The sequence below is a fragment of the Chlorocebus sabaeus genome, chromosome 21, assembly GCF_047675955.1.
Source record: "Chlorocebus sabaeus isolate Y175 chromosome 21, mChlSab1.0.hap1, whole genome shotgun sequence".
Classification (NCBI taxonomy): Eukaryota; Metazoa; Chordata; class Mammalia; order Primates; family Cercopithecidae; genus Chlorocebus; species Chlorocebus sabaeus.
In genome coordinates, this window is record NC_132924.1 from 37,135,011 (window position 1) to 37,153,548 (window position 18,538).

Below are 18,538 nucleotides of genomic sequence, written 5' to 3' on the forward strand. Positions count from 1 at the left end.
ATGGATTTACTTGCAGAAAGCAAGCCGACTTGATTTCTGAAGTCCCTGTGTGCCCATTCCCACTGGATGTCTAGATTCCTTACAGAAATGGAGCCTCAGAGAGAAATGACAGGTACAGTTTTTTGGGGAAGAAAAAAAGAAGCTTGAAGGTTTCAACGTATAGTATTAGAAAAAAAAATTCCATTTCTACCAACAGTTTGAAACAAAAGCTTTCATGATATCACAGGTGCTTAAGGTGACAGAAGCTCTACTTCCAGAGCTGTTTTCTTTTCCATCATTCAGAACAACACATTTATTACACTGGTGCTTTTAGCAATCAGTCACGATTGAGTCAGATGCCAGGATAATTTTCCTTGCCAAATTGCTTTTTCCATTGCAATTAGCCTTTTTAAGGACCTTACCAAACAACAAATGTGTATACAATTCCCATACTCCCCCTCCAATTATAACTCAGCTAAGAAGTTGTATCACTAATAAATTGTTATAGATGAAAACATCACCTTCACCCACTCTATCACCAGTCTCTCCGTGTATTCTTAGATGACTCTTGGAATCAGGTGTAGGATTAAGAAAGGCTCATTTTAAAAAATAGAACGTATTATACAATCCAAAAATATGTTGTTTAAGCTAAATCAGTTCAGCCGTCTGGTTTACCCTAGTTGAGATTCTATATAAAAAGCTCCGGGCTTGGCCATCACCTATTTGCCCTCTAAAATCATTTTGTACAAAGCTGAATCTGCCACTGCTCTCGAAACCCAGTTCCTTTTTTTCCGGAGCACAAAGACTACATTTTCCAGCCTGTCTTGAAATTAGGAGAGACTCTGTGACTGATTTCTGGCCAAAGGAAGGTACAGTAGGCTCCCCTTATCTGCAGTCTCACTTTTTGTGGTTTCAGTTACCCATGATCAATCTCCGTCCAAAAATATTACATGGAAATTTCCAGAAATAAATAATTCATAAGTTTTAAATTTGTGCCATTCTGAGTAGTATGATGAAATCTCATGCTGTCTTGCCCTGTCCTCTCCAGTGACACAAATCATCCCTTGTCCAGCATGTCGACACTCCTGCCTGCTGGTCACTTTGTAGCCGTCTAGGTTATCAGACTGGCTGTCATGACATTGCTGTGCTTGAGTTCAATCACCCTTATTTTATCTAGTAATGGCCCCTCTGTGCAATAGTAATGATGCGGGCAATTGGGATATTCCAAAGAGAAGCTGTAAAGTACTTCCTTTAAGTGAAAAAGTGAAAGTTCTCAATATGGAAAGAAAAAAATTGTATGCCGAAGTTGCTAAGATCTATTTCAAGAACAAATCTCTGTGTGAAACTAAAGGGAAAAGAAATTTGTGCTAGTTTTGCTATCTCACCTCAAACTGCAAATGTTATGGCCACCATGTGTGGTAAGTGCTTACTTAAGATGAAAAAGGCATTGAATTTGTGGTTGGAAGACATGAGCAGAAATGTGTTCCAGTTGATCCTGGCCAGGTTTGGTGCCATCCTCCATTTCAGGCAACCACTCGGAGTGTTGGAATGCATCCTGTACCCAAAAGTGCCACTCCCATAAAAATCTCCCATGAGGGAGTCTCCAGGTTCTTTCCTATCTATCTGCTGGAGGTGCCCATGTTCAGGGCAACCTCAGCAACCTGGAGCTAAGCCTCCCCCAGCCTGGTTCCTGAAGGAATGATGACTGTGGTTCTTCCGCCCCACCTACCCCACCCAAAACCTAGAATTAGCTTAGTTAGATTGTTTACCAAGTAGGAAATAAGCTACTATTGTATTTGAGCAATTATAATTTTGGTGTTCATTTTAGCAGTTAGCTTACCCTAACAAGGACAGCTGATCATTGTACTTCTCATCCTCTATCCTTATTGTTTATCTGTCTGCCTTTCCTGCTATACTACAAAGCCCACAGACCTGGAGGGCATGAAGCACTTTCTCCTTGGTCACCTTATATCCTCAGTACCTAATATAGCATCCAGCACATAGTAGGTCACTAATAAATATTTGTTACATTAAAAAGATGTTGGGTGTATGGACTTTACTTCTCTACGCTGGGTAAAGCTCTCTTGGATGCTGGACAATATTTAAAAATAATGATAATGAGATGAAAAAAGTTTGAATATCTCTGGATTATATTACTTTGAATATTTCTGTAAATTGGACATCTGGTGGTTGACTACTGGTCTTCATCACAAATTTCCTTAATGCTGATAATAATGTATGTTTCTCCATGAACAATGGGTAAACAATATAGAAGTTTTTACTAACTTTGTCTGTGTAATGCCACTTTCTTTTATGGCTTTTTTTTTTTTTTGACACACAGTTTCTGTCACCCAGGCTGGGGTACAGTGGCACTATCACAGTTCACTGTAGCCTCAACTTCCCGGGCTCAGGTGATTCTCCTGCATCAGCCTCCCGAGTAGCTGGGACTACAGGTATGCACCACCACACCGGCTACTTTTTTGTAATTTTAGTACAGATGGGGTTTCACCATGTTGGCCAGGCAGCTCTCTAACTCCTGGGCTCAAGTGATCCACCCACCTCAGCCTCTCAAAGTGTTGGGAATACAGACAGAAACCACTGCGCCTATCCTGTAATGCCACTTTCTTTCATGAAAACAAGTGCAGCAGATAGAAGATGTCTGGAAATTCTTTGCTGTTTCTCCGAGTGAGGAGTAGAATATACCACCCCTATCTTTGAATCTGGGCTTGTTTGTAAGTTATGTTCTGGGTGTTTAGAGACTAAGTCATAAGACTTGTAGCTTCTGACTTGTTTCTTTTTCTTGAACACTCACTTTTGGAGCTCTGAGCCTCCGCCATAAGAAGTCTGACTTCCCAAAAACCACTGCAATGAAGAGGCCAAATGTAGGGCTCTAGTTGATAACCCTCAAGTTCAGTCCCACCCCCAAGGCATCCCTGCCAGTGCACTAGATGTGAGATGCTATGGTCTGAATGTTTGTGTTCCCCCAAAGCCACATGTTGAAACTTAATCACCAATGTGATAGTATCAGGAGGTGGGGCCTTTGGGATGTGATTAAGTCATGAGGTAGAGCCCTCATCAGTGGGATTAGTGCCCTTATAAGAGACCCAGGGAGCTTGTTTTGTTTGTTGTTTCCTTCCACCAGGTGATGACACATCAAGAAGTCACTATCTGTGAACTAGGAAGTAGGATCTCACCAGACATCAAATCTGCTGATGCCTTCATCTTGGACATCTCAGCCTCCAGAACTGTTAGAAATAAAGGTTTGTTGTTTATAAGTCACTCAGTCTATGGTATTTTCTTATAGCATTACAGCATCCTGAATGGGCAAAGACATGGGTGAAGTTATCCAAGACTCTCCAAACCAGACCATTCACCTTCACCGCTAAATTCCACTGAGTGACCCCTGTTAGTGCACATGGAACAGAAGAGTCACTCAGCTGAGCCCTGCTCAAAGCCGTAAACTACAAAATTGTGAGCTATAATAAAGTGGTTGTTGTTTCAAGCCACTAAGTTTTGGGGTAGTTTGTTATACAGCAGTTGATAATTGGGACAGCAAATTATTTCACATTTCCTTGTTTGTCCAATAATATTTGCATTAAGACTTTCTATTTGACAATATTGGTTGGTCATTTGCTAGCTGCCAAGTAATTTCAGTTCTTCTCCTGTCTGTATCTGTGCCTTGCAATTGAATAAGAAAAGGTTGGGACACCAAGAGAAACAGATTTAATTCTGGACCATATTTAACCCTCTATAAAGCTTTTTATTTTAAAGCAGTAATTAGTAATATGCATTGGCAATACAGTCTCCAGTTTAAAAAGCACTTTTGGGATTTAGGGAGGTAAATGAAATCAGTGTTAAAATATATATCAATGTATGCCAAATTTTATTTTAATTTATGTTAGTAGCTATGTTCCTCTGGGAAGCAAGCAATATGGTAAAAGGCAAAATTATGCATATGTGAAAAATGTAGGCTTAATTTAAAGGCAAGTTTAGCTGAAAAGTAATTAATAAAGGAAAGGAAACTAATTTTTATTGAGTGCTACTATGGGCTGAGTACTTTATATAATCTCATGACAATGTTATAAGTAATTTTTAAATGGGAAGTTATACAATTTGCCTAAAGTCACTCAGCTGGTAAGTGGTAGGCTGGATTCTACCCAAATCTGATGGATCCAAAGTCTGTGTTTTTCTCCTTTGCAGAGGTTATTCATCTGAAAAAGTCCAGGTCTCCAAACGTGGTTCTCAAAGAACTAGGAAGCAATTATGGCAGCCATGCAGAGCTGGTTTATTAGTGTGTTCATTTATGAAATAAATCCCGGTAGTGAGTTTTACTGACTTTTGATGCCCTTTCCATATTGTTTCCTCAGCAAGAATCTAGGCATGGGGTAGGAAATACACAACACCCAACAGATGTGTTTCGGAAGCTCTGTAAGTTGAAACATAGTTTATATAATGAATCTTTTTGAAAGCAGATGCTTACCATCATCATTATGACCACTCCAATTGATCTCCTGTGAGATTTTCTTTCCATATCCCTCCATTTCCTCAAAGGGAATGTATCTATATGGAATAAGAAGATTGGAGTTCCATGTTTTCTTTTTATTTACTTTTTTCTAATTGGGCTAAAAGTTTCCATGTTGCATATGTTCATCTGAAATCTTCAAATACTCTACCAATAATAATAAGCACAACTATTTTTTTTTTTTTTTTTTAAGTTATGGCTGTGCCAGAACCTTTTCATCTCTCCACCATTGGACAGGGAGAGCAGCAGATGGGGGTCAGGTGAGATCTTGAACACAAGTCATCCCCCTCTCCTAACACAGACCATGCTCCTACACTGCTTGGGTGGGGGGACCCCTATTGCACTTCCTATTTTCTGTTCTGGAGAGTCTGTACCCTGTGGTGCGTTAAAACTCAGATGGTGCTGAACAACCTGCGTTAAAATCGTGGCTCTGTCTCTTCCCAGCTGTGTGAGCATTCCAGTTTGTGCCTCAATTCCCTCATTTGTAACTTGAAACCCTCAAATAGTTGTAAGGATTAAATGAGTCAATCATTGCATGTCATGTACTCAGAAGCATGCTTGATGACAGTAGACAGAAAGTGCTACATAAATAATAGCAGCTGATATTATTACTGTCTTCCTGGGGCATTTAATTAAAAGACTGGGCAGGACAAAAAAAAAAAAAAAGTGACGGAATTTGAAGCCACTTTGTAACTGTTGCATCAAAAAGTTCACCCACTCTGAATTACAAGTGGTAACTATTTAGATAGAGGACTGGGGCTTTTTGGGGTGGGAACCTGATGAGTATACTGTTTATGAGGATATTCTTAAGGTCAGTACCCTAGGTGGGAACGCAGTAATCTCTGACAACAAGCCAGAGTCATCACCATATAATTTTATGACGAAGAGAACCAATAGCATAGATAAAAAGTCTCTTAACAGGGCTGGGATTCTTTCTTTCGTCCAACATCTCATCACATTAGCAAATCAGGGGCCCACCACCATGGACCATTTCGAACCACTCCTTCATCCAACAACCACTAACTGTGTACCTATTTTGCGCTGGGTACTGCAAGGATGTGTACAGTCCCACAATCTAGGTGGAGAAACAAACAAAAGGATTCATTTCTTAACTCAACAATTATTTACTGGATAGCTACCATGTGTCAAATCCTAAACTACGTGCTGGGCATAGGGAACAAAACAGACCAGCTGCCCTCATGCTGCTGTCGTTTTACAGGAAAGTATAATACATGAAATAAATAGGAGGCACAGAGTCTATCAGATGGTGGTGAGTGCAAAGGAGAAAAATAAAGCAGAGGAACTAGGAGGTGTTCCCATGGGTGGGTGGGCAGAACTTTTAATTTGGATAGTCAGGAAAGGCTTTACAGTGAGCCGGATAACTACAATCTAGAGATATGTTTAAAGCATAGGGGGGTCCAAGGGAAAGTGCTGCTGGGCTTCTCTACCTGCCCTCCCCGACCAGCCTTGAAGACAGCCACACAACTCCATACTCTGTGTGAGCTCTCGCAGGGCAGAGATTTCATTTTCTCTTACTCCTTGCTCTCAGCTTAGTAGACAGCATTGCACAGTGAAGATGATATACTGACTAAAATATACTGAGCAATGGGCTCGTTACCTGAGGCACACAGAAACCAATACTGTGGCACAGGGTTTCGAGAAAAGAAAAACCTCCATTGCCAGTCAACTGGCAAGAAGACAGGAGGCAAAGCTCAAATCTGTCTTCTGGACCTGGGGGCGGGTCAGGCGTTTTTGGCATTTCTAACCAGTCCCAGGTGCGCCAATGCAGCCTTATGCGGGGCACGTGGTTATCACAATTAGAAAGCTTTCCCTCTTGCACATGCCGGGAGATTTTGGCTCTGCCTCATCGTGACAACTTAAGTAATGGTTAATCGGTTTCAGCTGGTCCTAATGTTACAAAATATCTAATATTTAAGTCAGTCCGTCAGAAAGCAATGTTTGAGCACCAGCTATGCTTAGATTCCCTCGTTCAGTATTCATTGAGCACCCAGAGTGTGAGCGCTTTTGGTTTTGCCCTCAAGGAGTTTAGAGTGGAGTTTACATGAATGAATCACTTTTTAGTGGCAGGCCTAAGTGTGGGTACAGTCGCACCACACACCCAGATACTACTCCAGGCACGGGCATTACGGGCTCCCACAGGCTGGACAGGCCTTGGACTTTCCTGGTTGAACCGTGAAGCCGCGGTGTCAGTCCACACTCCACTGTGAGTGGCGGGTCTGGCCCCGCGAGGAGGCGCCGCTCTCAAACCCCACGGTCCCGCGCAGCGAAGAGGCGAGGCGGCCGCGGAAGGCAGGCGCAGCCCACTCTTCCGGAGAGGCCCTGACATCTCCCGGGTGAGTCCCGAAAAGTGCGCGGGGACTCTGGCCGAGCCCTGGGCCGTCAGCAACCCGGCTCCCAGGGAGTCACACGAAGGAGGGGAAGCGGCTCTCTCCTGGGCTTCTGGGAGGTCTGGCCCGGGCCCGCCGCCGCTGCAGCCCCCGCCCCACGTTCCTCTCCTCCCGCCTCCGCCGGGCGCGCCCCTCCCGCTGCCTCCGGCGGCCAGTCCCGCGGCTCTGGGGCGCCCGGACCGAGCAAAGGACCCAGCCGGCGATTCCTCCCTCCGCCCTTCCCCAGCGCCCGCCCCTGGCCGGCCCAGCGCAGGCTCCTCCGACTCCGCCAGCGCAGGGGGCGCGGCTGCCGCAGACCCAGCAGCGGGCGCGCGGGTAAGTGCGCAGCGGACGCAGGCTGCGGGATCCGCTGCGAGCTCCACTCCAGCTCCTCTTTGGTCCTTTTGGGTGTCCCGGGCCGGGAGCAGCCGAGGCCGCGCGGCGCTTTCTCTCTGGGACACCCTCCCCTCGCTCCTTCCTGGGGAGACCAATCGATTGGCTGCCCGGCCGCTGGAACTGCAGGTCCCGTGGCTCCCCTCGCCACCCGCATTCCCGGCCCAGTCTCCCTCCCATCACCGTGTCCCGCCCCCACTCACACTCAGCATCCCCTTCCCATCTTCTCCCCTTCCCCGCTGCCACTTCCTTCCTTGGATGTTGCAAGCGCAGCTGGTATTTTCGTTCTCCTTTCCCCCAGACCACCCGCTCCCCACTCGTTCATCCTTTGTCTTCCGGTCTCTCCTCTGGGTGGTGCGGAGGCTCTCCCGACTCTGGGGCGTGTGTATGGGGAGGCGGGCCGCGGAGCAGATACGGAGTTCAGTCTCTCTTGACGGAAAAGAGACCCTAGCCACCTTGCTCCGGTATTTAGAGGGCCCCTAGCTTGGGGAGGAAGCCAAGTCCCACTCGGTGTGCCCGGCATGCGCTGGATGGCTCTCGACAGCTGCCCTTGTGGCTCCCTTTGGTCTCCATTTGAGGACCCCTGACCCTTTCCAGAGCTGCTTGCCGTCTGCACCCCGAGGGGAAAGACTAGAGGGCACCTCTTAGAAGAGCGTTGGTTGTGGACTGAACACACCGACCGCCCATCCTCCAGGGGCTTCTCTGTCCAGAACAGTGAATGGGGATAGTGAAAGGGATGGATGGCTTGGGGTTGCTGTCCTGAGAGGCAGGCAGGCAGGCGGCCAGACAGATGGCCAAGTCAAAGTGGAATGAAAGGAGTACTGTGGGCTTGGAGAAGAGGCTGAAGAGTGAAATTAATTGTCTTCACAATCTACCACCACCAAGCTCTTTTTCTAAAGAAGTTGAGCCCAGACCATGAGGTAGATCTGAGAGAGAAAGGGCCCAGCCCTCCAGCCACAGTCCCTTGGCTAGGTTCTTTGTTATTGTTGAGAGAAGGTCTAGCTCTGTCACTGAGGCTGGAGTGCAGTGGCGCTATCCTAATTCACTGCAGCCTTGAATTCCTGGGCTCAAGGAATCCTCGCATCCACCTGTGGCTGAGACCGCAGGTGCCGCCACCACACCGCATCTTCTCTATTCGTACCCAGGCTGTCTTCTGTTACCCACTCCACTTCCCCGAAGCCTTTGCCCCCTCACTCTCCCTCTCTTTCCAAGCTCATGCCTGTCTTATGACCATCATGGAGTTCACATACTGATTTTTGTTTTAGAAAGAAATGATGAAATATTAAGTTGTCTTCTCATTAAAAATGAGTTCAGGTACTGGGCCGTAGGCATAGGAAGATAAGAAAAAATGCCACCTCTGTTCTAATTTAAGACCCAATTGCACTTTGCTGTCTAGAAAACTAAAACTAATTCAAAGTGTGCTGAAATTGTTAACAATGAGACAAGTAGACAAGTACAGCCATGTTTCATCTCCCCAGATAGAAAGGAAATGACAGATGTTCCATAGCAATGATTTTTGTTTCCACTGTAACTGCGGTTCACCCTTTCAAGGGCACTTTCTTATGTTATAGAATGAATCATATGAGGCCCACATTAGAACAGAAAAAAAGCTGAACACGGAGCCAGCAGAGTAGAGCGGCCAAGGGCACAGGCTTTAGAGTCAGGTGGATCTCGGGTGGAATCTTGGCTCAGCACTGGTTCTCTAGGTGATGTTCAATGCCCTCCAGTCAAAGATCTCCAGGAACACAGTGACAGTTCAGTAAGTTGGTTTATTTCTCCTTGCAGTGAGGGACACCACGGGGAACCCTGAGGTGTCTCAGTAAGAGGTGTTAGAAGGGACAGAGGATTTGGGCATGTAGCAGGTGATTTGGGGAAAGAGGGCTTTGCTCTGAGTTGGATGTGGTCAGGAAGCAGGGGAAACTCTGTGATTGAGTATCCTAGTAAATCTCGTCAAAAAGGAGAGAAGGCCAGAGAGAGGCTATAGCTGCGATTGGTCAGGAAGCAGTAGTCACTCATCAGGACTGCTAATGATTGGAAGCGGGGTGGTATTTGATCATTTTTGTGCTTTGAACGTGTTCATGCTTTGTCTGTGTTCAGGTATGATTACAGAGCAGCCTTGTTTTCATGTTGATTTATCATGACAAGAGTGGCCTTGCCTGATGTTGATGCTCTGTGACATTACTAATGGTCAGCAACACCAGGGCCTGATAGTACCAGGCCAGCTCCCAGATGTCAGGGCTGCTTCTCTCTTTGCTGTGATCTTGGGCAAGTTACTTAACATCTTTGAACCGCAGCTTCCTCATCTGTAAAATGTGGACAATGCCTGCTTCAAAGAGTTATTGTGAAGATTAAATAAGGAAATGTGTATAAAGCAGTAAGCCCCATGCCTGGAACATAGCAGGCACTCAACTCAAAAGGCTCCTCCCTTTGTCCAGAGTATTTTGATGTTGAAGTTTCTTCTCTTGAACTGTTCAAGCAGAGGCCCAGGGTTCAACAAGAGCTGTTCTTAAGAAGAATCCTGAATGGAGTGTGAGAAAGAACGAGGTTTCTCTTCTAATTCAAAAACTAGTGAATTCCATGACTCTGAACCAGTCTTAACAGACAGTAGTGAATATAGTTATCTTCTCTGCAATCATTACCCTGGCAACTATTTTTAAGATTGTTTGTTCCCAGTGGCTCCAGTTGGCTGTGTGCTTTGCTAGCTTTGTGTCATTGTCTTGCTTTCTTGGTGTCTGCCCCCGAAGGTCTCTTGTCCAGGAGTCTGACTCGAGCTAGGATATCCTTACTGCATTTGGTTTGGCTTTTTTAGTTCTCACCTGCTTTGAGCTGGGAAGCCAGACAAGTGAATAAGGACTGTTTGCTAATACAACTTTTTTTTTTTTGAGACAAAGTTTCACTCTTGTTGCCAAGGCTGGAGTGCAATGGCATGATCTCGGCTCACTGCAACCTCTTCCTCCCAGGTTCAAGTGATTCTCCTGCCTCAGCCTCCCTAGTAGCTGGGATTACTGCCTGCCACCATGCCATGCTAATTTTTGTATTTTTAGTAGAGATGGAGTTTCATCATGTTGGGCCAGGCTGGTTTCAAATTCCTGACCTTAGGTGATCCGTCCCACCTCAGCCTCCCAAAGTGTTGGGATTACAGGCGTGAGCCACCCCGCCTGGCTGCTATTATAACTTTTAAGGCTCTGTGTGAGAGCCCATGATCTATTGTAACGACTGTGAAGTGCGGTGAGTTTTTAGGCCATGAGCTATTTGAGCATGATGTCTCCTGAGGACATTTTCGTCTTCTCCCAAATTGGAGCATTGTGAAACTTTTAATCCAGAGTCTGACTTTTGGCTGAGACATGACCATGCTTGTCTGTGTCAGGCAACTTGAGTTCTAGATCCTTCATTTATTTGGACCTGGCCATATTCTTTAATCTTTCCTGGCTGACTAGTTATCTTATGTGTTTGAGAATGATGGTGGCAGTGTATTGTCCCCTAATGCTGCATTATAAACTATATTGTTCCTAGCCTGTATTTTAGTAGATTTATTATATCAAACATTCCTGGAAATAAAGCCAAAAAAAGCAAGAATAGAAAATGAGCAAAAGACACAGTTAAATACAGAAAACCTTTCAAAAAAATAAAAGATGCTTGATTTTATTTGTATTAAAATAACACAACCTAAAACTAGGCTGAGATTCCATTTCTCACCTATCAGACTGGCAAAAATCCAAAAGTCTAATGATACGCTGTTGCTAAGATGGATGCTTTTGAACATTATTGGTCAGACTGCAGAATAGCACAACTCCTACAATTACAGATGCATTTACCCATTGTTCTAGCAATCTCTTTTTTAGGGATCTACCCTTCAGATATATTTGTTTGTTTATGAAGAGGACATCTGTATACGGTATTTACTGGGGACATCTTTAATATAACAAAAGTTTAGAAATAACCCAAGTGGTCAGCAACATGGGACAAGTAAAATGCACAGTGATTCCTCTGCATAAGGGAGTATGTGGCAGAAAGCAAGATCCTGAGCAGTGTGTCGGTTCCTTTTAACTACACCTGTGTAAAGAAATATGAAGGAAATTTGGCTGAAGGGGAGAGGAGTGAAAGGGTTATTGGGGCCTGGGCAGGAATGGGATTTCTCAATGTATATCATTTACATAATTTAGATTTTTGAACCATGTAAGTATAATTCACACATAATAGTAATAAAGAAACCTCTAACTTTAACTTCACCAGGAGAATATTCTCAGAGTCCCATGATTAAAATGTTTGAGTCTAATAACAACCTACAAAGCAATAAACAGCCACCTCCAGTCACTCTCCTTAAAGTACCCTACCCTGCCAAGAAGCCAAATTAGCTGTTTGATGTTAGATGAAAAAAAAAAAAACCATTAAAAAATAATTTAGGAATTTCCTCTGTTTTACTGTCTAAGTCCTGTGGGGGAGGATTGGTGTCTTTACTAAGGTTTTCCCACTCACAGCAGATGGTTTTCTTTTGCTTTTTAATGGCAAGCCTGATTTGGTTTCTACAGAAACCTGTGTGATCTGAAGGCAAGTGTGTGAGTGAACTCCCTTTCAGCTTGTCCCAGAAAAGAATAGAAGCCATAACAGTGGAGATCCTGATAGCAGTGGTAAACTAAAGCAGATTGTTCTGTGGCTCTTCAGGACTAGCAGGACGAGTTCTCACAGGCCCTCGGGGAGACCCAGTCCCATGTTTGGCAAAGTAAATCTGTTACTTTCAAATTCCTTCTCTTGGTAACTGGCTTTTCCTTCTCATCTCCCAGCCTGCACCTGGGAGAGCAGGATGACGCCCCAGGGGGCCTTCTTTCTTTCATCACCAACCTTCACCAAACCAGTATCTTTTCTATCTTCATGCCACTGACCTAGTCCAGAGCATTGTCATTTTTTGTCCATCTCTAATCTTGCTCCCCTGCAGTCCCTTTGCTATTTTGCTTCTAGAAGATTTTTCTAAGGGATCATTCTGATCACACACCCTCCAATGGCACCTGCTTCCCTGGCTGCCCTGCAGGAGAGGCAGGACATGGACTGGGGGCCTCGGCAGCTTTGTCTCTGGCCCTTCTCCACTCTGGAATGCTGCATTCCAGTGCAGGAGTCAAGCTCAGAGCTTGACCAGTCATTCCAGTCTGTCAAAGTGGTGGATGGCAGATCAATACAATGTCTCCTGGGCCATCTCAAGCTCACTGGTAACCCATTTGCTTGGCACTGTCTTTCCCATCCCTCCACCACCTCCTGCAAATTTTGTGCTTTCATAATGGCTTCTCCTCAGCTACAGCATCCATACAGTGCTCCTTTGCCTGGCTTACTTCTACTTAGCCTACACAATGCAGCTTGGATGTCGTCGACCTCAGGAGGACTTCTGTGACAGTATGCCTCTCTCCAATGACATTTAGATGCCTTTTTCTTGGTTCTTTCCCTGGAACAATCTCTGCCAGTAGCTAACATAAAACTAAGCTGTTTATTTCTCCATCTGGCCACCAAACTAGTAGCTCATTGAGGAGAGAAATTGTTTTTTGTCTTTGTATCCTAAGTGCTTAAACACAGTAGTATAGTAGGTACTCAAGAAAAATTAGTGGATGATTCAGTTGATGATTTGGTAAATAAATAAACCAGTATTCCATTGAATGCAAAATTCTTATGCATGACATAGTAACAGATTAATTACAGGTGACAGCCTGAGCATCCTTAGTCGTGCTGCTTTGCAGTTCACCTTATCAGAAAGGAACTTCCTTGCATGTTTTAGAATTTTTCCTTAAATGTTCATTCCTAGTGTTAATATACAAGAACAGGGTCAGGTAGCTACTACATCATAATAACCTAAGAAAAGATACTATAGAAAAGAACCAGTGACCGATAAGACAAATGATTTCCCATGCCCTAAACGAGATTCATGCTAAAGTGGGTTGAGCTAAAGTCTGAGCTTAGTCTCATCTCTTAAATCCTAAGAACTGTGTGACTATGCAACTGTGCCAAGCGCCAGGGTGCAAGCAAAAATAAAACATTATTCTTGTCCATTAGAGCTTTTCATTTTGACCATGGATAGTTTGTAAAAATGTTATTTTCTTCTTTTTTATGTGGTAATTTATTATACGTGTGTGTATGTATATTTACATGCTCTGTGCAGTTTGTGTATTGTGAATGGTTCAGAACCATTGCCTACATTTCTCTTGGAGTACAGTATTTTAAAACTTGATTTATAAAATTTTTAAAAAATATATTAAGCATTTTTGTTCCCTGTCATAAATATTACATTTTCTCAGTTTTCCCTTTGTCTTTCTAAAGGCCCTTCTCATCCTGCAATTGTACAAATATTTCTCTATTTTTTCTAGTATTTTCACAGTTTCATTTTTTCCTCAAAGAAACCTCTTGATTTCATTGGGAATTTGCCTTACGTATGGTATGAGAGAGGAATTCAGTTTTTTTCTTTCTAGATGGTTAGCCCATTGTTCCAAAAGCATTTATTAAATAGTCTATACTGCTTCCCCTGAATATAATATTTTCCTTTTTTATATCTTCCAGTGTGTCTCTTCTTTTCCGCTCCTGCTAAAGTATAACTGTGCCTTTATTTTCTGGGTTAAAAAGGCATAGCTTGTTACTTTTCATATCTGAATATGAGAAATCACACAGTGTAGAGAAAAAGCACCTTTGACCCTTCAGATAGGTAGTCATAGGTAAGCTATCTATTGCGGTAGTCAGTATGTTGTTGTTCAACAAATATTCCCAGCTCTCTGCCTTTTTGAGACAAAATCTTGTACTGTCACCCAGGCCGGAGTGCAGTGGCATGATCGTGGCTCACTGCAGTTTTGAACTCCTGGGCTCAAGCAGTCTTCCCACCTCAGCCTCCCGAGTAACTGGGACTACAGCTGTGCACCACCACACTCAGCCAATTTTTAAATTTTTAATTAGTAGTTTGGCTATGGTGCCCAGGCTGGTTTCCAACTCCTGGGCTCGAGCAGTCTTCCTAGCTTGGCCTCCCAAAATGCTGGGATTACAGGTATCACCCACCATGCCCAGCCTGCCTTCCAGATTCTTGATAAAACTGTATTATCTGGCCCTTATTTTTGGTTGAGGCCATGTGACTAGTTCTGACAAGTTGTAAGCAACCTTCCTTGTGTCACTTTGGGGCCAGATCATTTAATTGCTGGTGTGAGATCTTCCAGAATTCTTTCCTCTTGGATAATGGTTGACAATGTTCAAGATGCTGGCTTTCCCTTCAGTTGGGATCCCTGAATAACCATAATAAACTAAACTCTCTTGTACCCCTGTATTGAGCAAGTAGTATGAGCAACAAATAAACCCTATTGTTATAAACCACTAAGATTTAGGGATTGTTTGTTTCTGAAGCATAACCTATTATATCCTGATTGGTATATATATGTTCTTTCAATATTTCTATTTGAGTTCTTTATTATCTGCTAAAGTCAAACTAGAGGGTCTTTTAGGAAGAAGATATTCTTTCATGTGAACTGTTGTGAAGAGGGAGAAATACAATAATTTTAGGGAAAAAAGCCACAAAATAGTAACTTCTTATTTGATTTTAGGATAACTTTACTTTTTCAGGTAATCTGGAGCTTTCAAAATGTTTGCCAAGGCAACAAGGAATTTTCTTAGAGAAGTTGATGCTGATGGTGACCTGATTGCAGTATCAAATCTGAATGACTCTGATAAGTTACAGCTTCTAAGTCTGGTGACAAAAAAGAAGAGACACTGGTGCTGGCAGAGACCCAAGTACCAGTTTTTATCCCTCACCCTTGGTGATGTACTCATAGAAGACCAATTTCCGAGTCCAGGTATGTTTCCTTGTGTATTGTCTATAATTAGTCTCAGAAAAGATGATTTTTTTTTTTTTTTGATGCGGAGTTTCTGTTGCCCACGCTGGAGTGCAATGGTGTGATCTTGGCTCATTGCAATCTCTGCCTCTTGGGCTTAAGTGATTCTCCTGCCTCAGCTTCCTGAGTAGCTGGGATTACAGGCACCTGCTACCACGCCCAGCTAATTTTTGTATTTTTAGTAGAGACAGTGTTTCACCATATTGGCCAAGCTGGTCTCAAACTCCTAACCTCAAGTGTTCCACCCATCTCGGTCTCCCAAAGTGCTGAGATTACAGGCATCAGCCACCGTGCCTGGTCGATGATTCTTCTTTAATGAACGTATTGCCTTGAGTCTAGATACTTTATAATGAATTCTCCTGTTTCTTTGCCTGTCATCTTAAAAGCATATCCTTTCTTAAAATGAACAAAAATCTGCAGGCCTGACATGACACATTATAGCTTAACCTTTTAAAAATAATTTTGCGGTTTAGTATAAAAGTAAGGCATGCTTACTGTACATGTTGTGGCCACTCAGCATAAGTGGGGTGGATCACCTACCCCAAATGTGGTTTGGTGTTGAACTGATGATGCCACATAAGCATCAAGAAGGTGTGAAAATGTTTATTCATATAATGATGCTTTCTGGGGAAAGCAGGACAGTCTCTAAAACTGGTCCAAAAATGGCCACAGAGAAGGGGATAAGGAGATGGGCTCAGCTTTTATTGTGATTAGTGAGTGGAGATGGGTGTTGGTCCCTGCATGGGGGATGGGTTTATGTGGTTTGAGTTTTCAGTGACACCATGGACAGAGCACCTGGGATCTCTTATCAGCTTGTCCAGATGTGCAAAAGAAAGAGAAGGAGGAGTGGGGGCTCAGAAGCTGAGAGCAGTCAGACATCAAAACTGGGGTCAGATGTATTGTTACAGTACAGTATAAAATATAGAAAGGGATGAAGAAGAATATTTAAACAAAAGATCCTACCATCATATGTTAATTCCCATTAACACTTGGTTTGTAGCCTTTTATTTCTCTGGATCTGATTTTTAATAACAAAATTGAAAGTATACTATAGGCCAGGCGTGGTGGCTCACGCCTGTAATCCCAGCACTCTGGGAGGCTGAGGCAGGTGGATTATGAGGTCAGGAGTTCAAGACCAGCCTGGCCAACATGGTGAAACCCCATCTCTACTAAAATACAAAAATTAGCAGGGCATGGTGGCAGGCACCTGTAATCCCAGATACTCAGGAGGCTAAGGCAGGAGAATCACTCGAACCTGGGCAGCAGAGGTTGCAGTGAGCCAATATTGCGCCACTGCACTCCAGCCTGGGTGACAGAGTGAGATTCCATCTCAAAAAAAAAAAAAAAAAAAAAAAAAGAAAGAAAATATACTGTATATAATTTTTATATACTCCTTATTTTTTACTTAACATTAAGTTTTCTTCCATAGGTTATTTTTACCTATGGAAGAAACTGTATTTTTAAATACAGTTTTCAACAAACACGTAATATTCCTTTGAGTGTATGTACCTAATTTGCTTAACCACTACAATTTAGTGCTTAATAAATAACGTTGAGGCTGGGTGCAGTGGCTCATGCCTGTAATTCCAGCACTTTGGGAGGCCGAGGTGGGCGGATCAGTTGAGCCTAGGAGTTTGAGACCAGCCTGGGCAAAGTGGCAAGCCCCATCTCTACAAAAAATAGAAAAATTAGCTGGGCATGATAGCATGCACCTGTAGTCCCAGCTACTCGAGAGGTTAAGGTGGGAGGATCGCTTGAACCCAGGAGGTTGAGGCTGGAGTGAGCCATGATTGTGCCACTGCATTCCAGCCTGAGCAACAGAGTGAGACCCTGTCTCCAAAATAAAATAATAATAATGATTAATAAGTAAGGCTGCAATGAGCATTTTTATGTGCATTTTTGTTGTAGTTTTTTAGGCAACTGCTTCAGCATAAATTCTTAGAGAATTACTGGACCAGAAGATGGGAACTTTTTGAAGACTTGGTACTTACTCATTGCTACATTACTTTTTGGAATGTGGTGATATATGAAAATATCATCAGCTCTTAATTGTTGGGCAAAATGATGTCTGAATCCTCTTTCAGCTCTAGAACTCTCTAATTTTGTGATTGCATCTCTGTTAAAGGGGAAAAGAGGTAGAGGAGATAATTTGAGTTTACAGATAATCTTCAAACTTTCTTCCAGGAAAGGATTCCAGTCAGTGCTGTCTCCAGTCAGCTCATCAGAGCTGCCACACAATAGGCAAATGAATTGATATTAAGTTTATATCACCCTCCCCTTTAGGAATTTGTGTGCTTTCTGGCAGAACTTCTATTGAATGGTGAAATAACTAAGTATGAAAAGGAACAAGAGGGAAAAAAATGACAAAATAGAGCAGGAACTCCTGAGGAATTGGAGTTTTACTGTTCTGTGATGTGAAATGCCTCTTTTGTGGTGTCCTGAAAGATCACAAAGACTTGTGCTGGATTGGTGAGGCCAGCGGCGGTCACTGCTGGTGAAGAATCCACGAGCACGCTCATCTGAGGTCAGAGCTCACCCTGGATTCTGTGCCCCGTTGGTGTTAGGGCGGCGACGAGAAGTGTCTTCTATCTTGTCTACTGGGTAGAGTCAGGATGCTTCACCTTTGTTATTTTTTCCCACTCGCAGCCTCACTGGCGCGTGTGTTGCCCAGGGCTGTGTAGGGTGGTGATTGGTGTTGGCAGTCCCAGTGATGGCCTGTTGGTCCCCTCATTTCTTCCCTTCCACCAACAGCAGTTGACACCTTGATGCAGAAGTATGCACAAATGACAGCTTCTTTGGATGTGTGTCTACAGTGGCTTTTCAGAACTCACAGACAAATGGTGACTGTTCCTTCCTGCTGTGGATCCTGTCTTGGGGACAGGGATTCCAGGGGCGGTAATAAGGCCAAGACCAGACCTGTGTCCTGAAGATGGAATTTCTGTCTTTGCTGTACTTTGTAGAACCTAGGACTGTCCTGTTTATCAGAAAATGGTATTTCTCTGGCCTAAACACAGTGGAGAGATTGAGCCTTTGCTATGTGTGAGGCTCTACCTTACATGCTTTACATACATCAACTTGCAGCAGAACCCATCAGGTAGGTATCATTAATTATCTCCAGATTGCACATGAAAGTCTGAGGTTCAGGGAAATGAACATTACCCAAATTCTCCTAGTTAGTAATATTAGAGTAGGGATGTAATCCTAATCTCTTTATTTCTGCCCTGCCCTTCTTCACAAGGCATTGCCCAAAGTGTTTGTTTTCCATGAGATATTAACAAAAGAAGGCCCTGAATAGGATACATTTTTATACCATTCTTATTTTTGGGCTGGTGGTACGAGAGATGGTTCTCTGTTTTATAAATTTCAAAGGTGATTGAGTGGTAATTGCTTCTGATTAACCCTGGTTGAGGAGT

General features: G+C 43.5%; 1 protein-coding gene across 2 annotated transcripts in view; it reads left to right on the top strand.

The window, feature by feature from the left end:
• The first annotated feature begins 6,253 nt into the window (after positions 1 to 6,253).
• Positions 6,254 to 18,538, top strand: part of GSDME (gasdermin E) — a 60,265-nt gene continuing 47,980 nt past the window's right edge. Inside the window, exons 1-2 of one of the 2 annotated variants that reach the window (XM_007981857.3) lie at positions 6,254 to 6,855; positions 14,857 to 15,086. In XM_007981857.3, the coding sequence (XP_007980048.3) occupies positions 14,876 to 15,086 (211 nt within the window). In that variant the 5' untranslated portion in view covers positions 6,254 to 6,855; positions 14,857 to 14,875. Of the gene's footprint in view, positions 6,856 to 6,936; positions 7,225 to 14,856; positions 15,087 to 18,538 lie in introns of those variants that run through there. The other variant, XM_007981855.3, reaches the window with a different exon arrangement.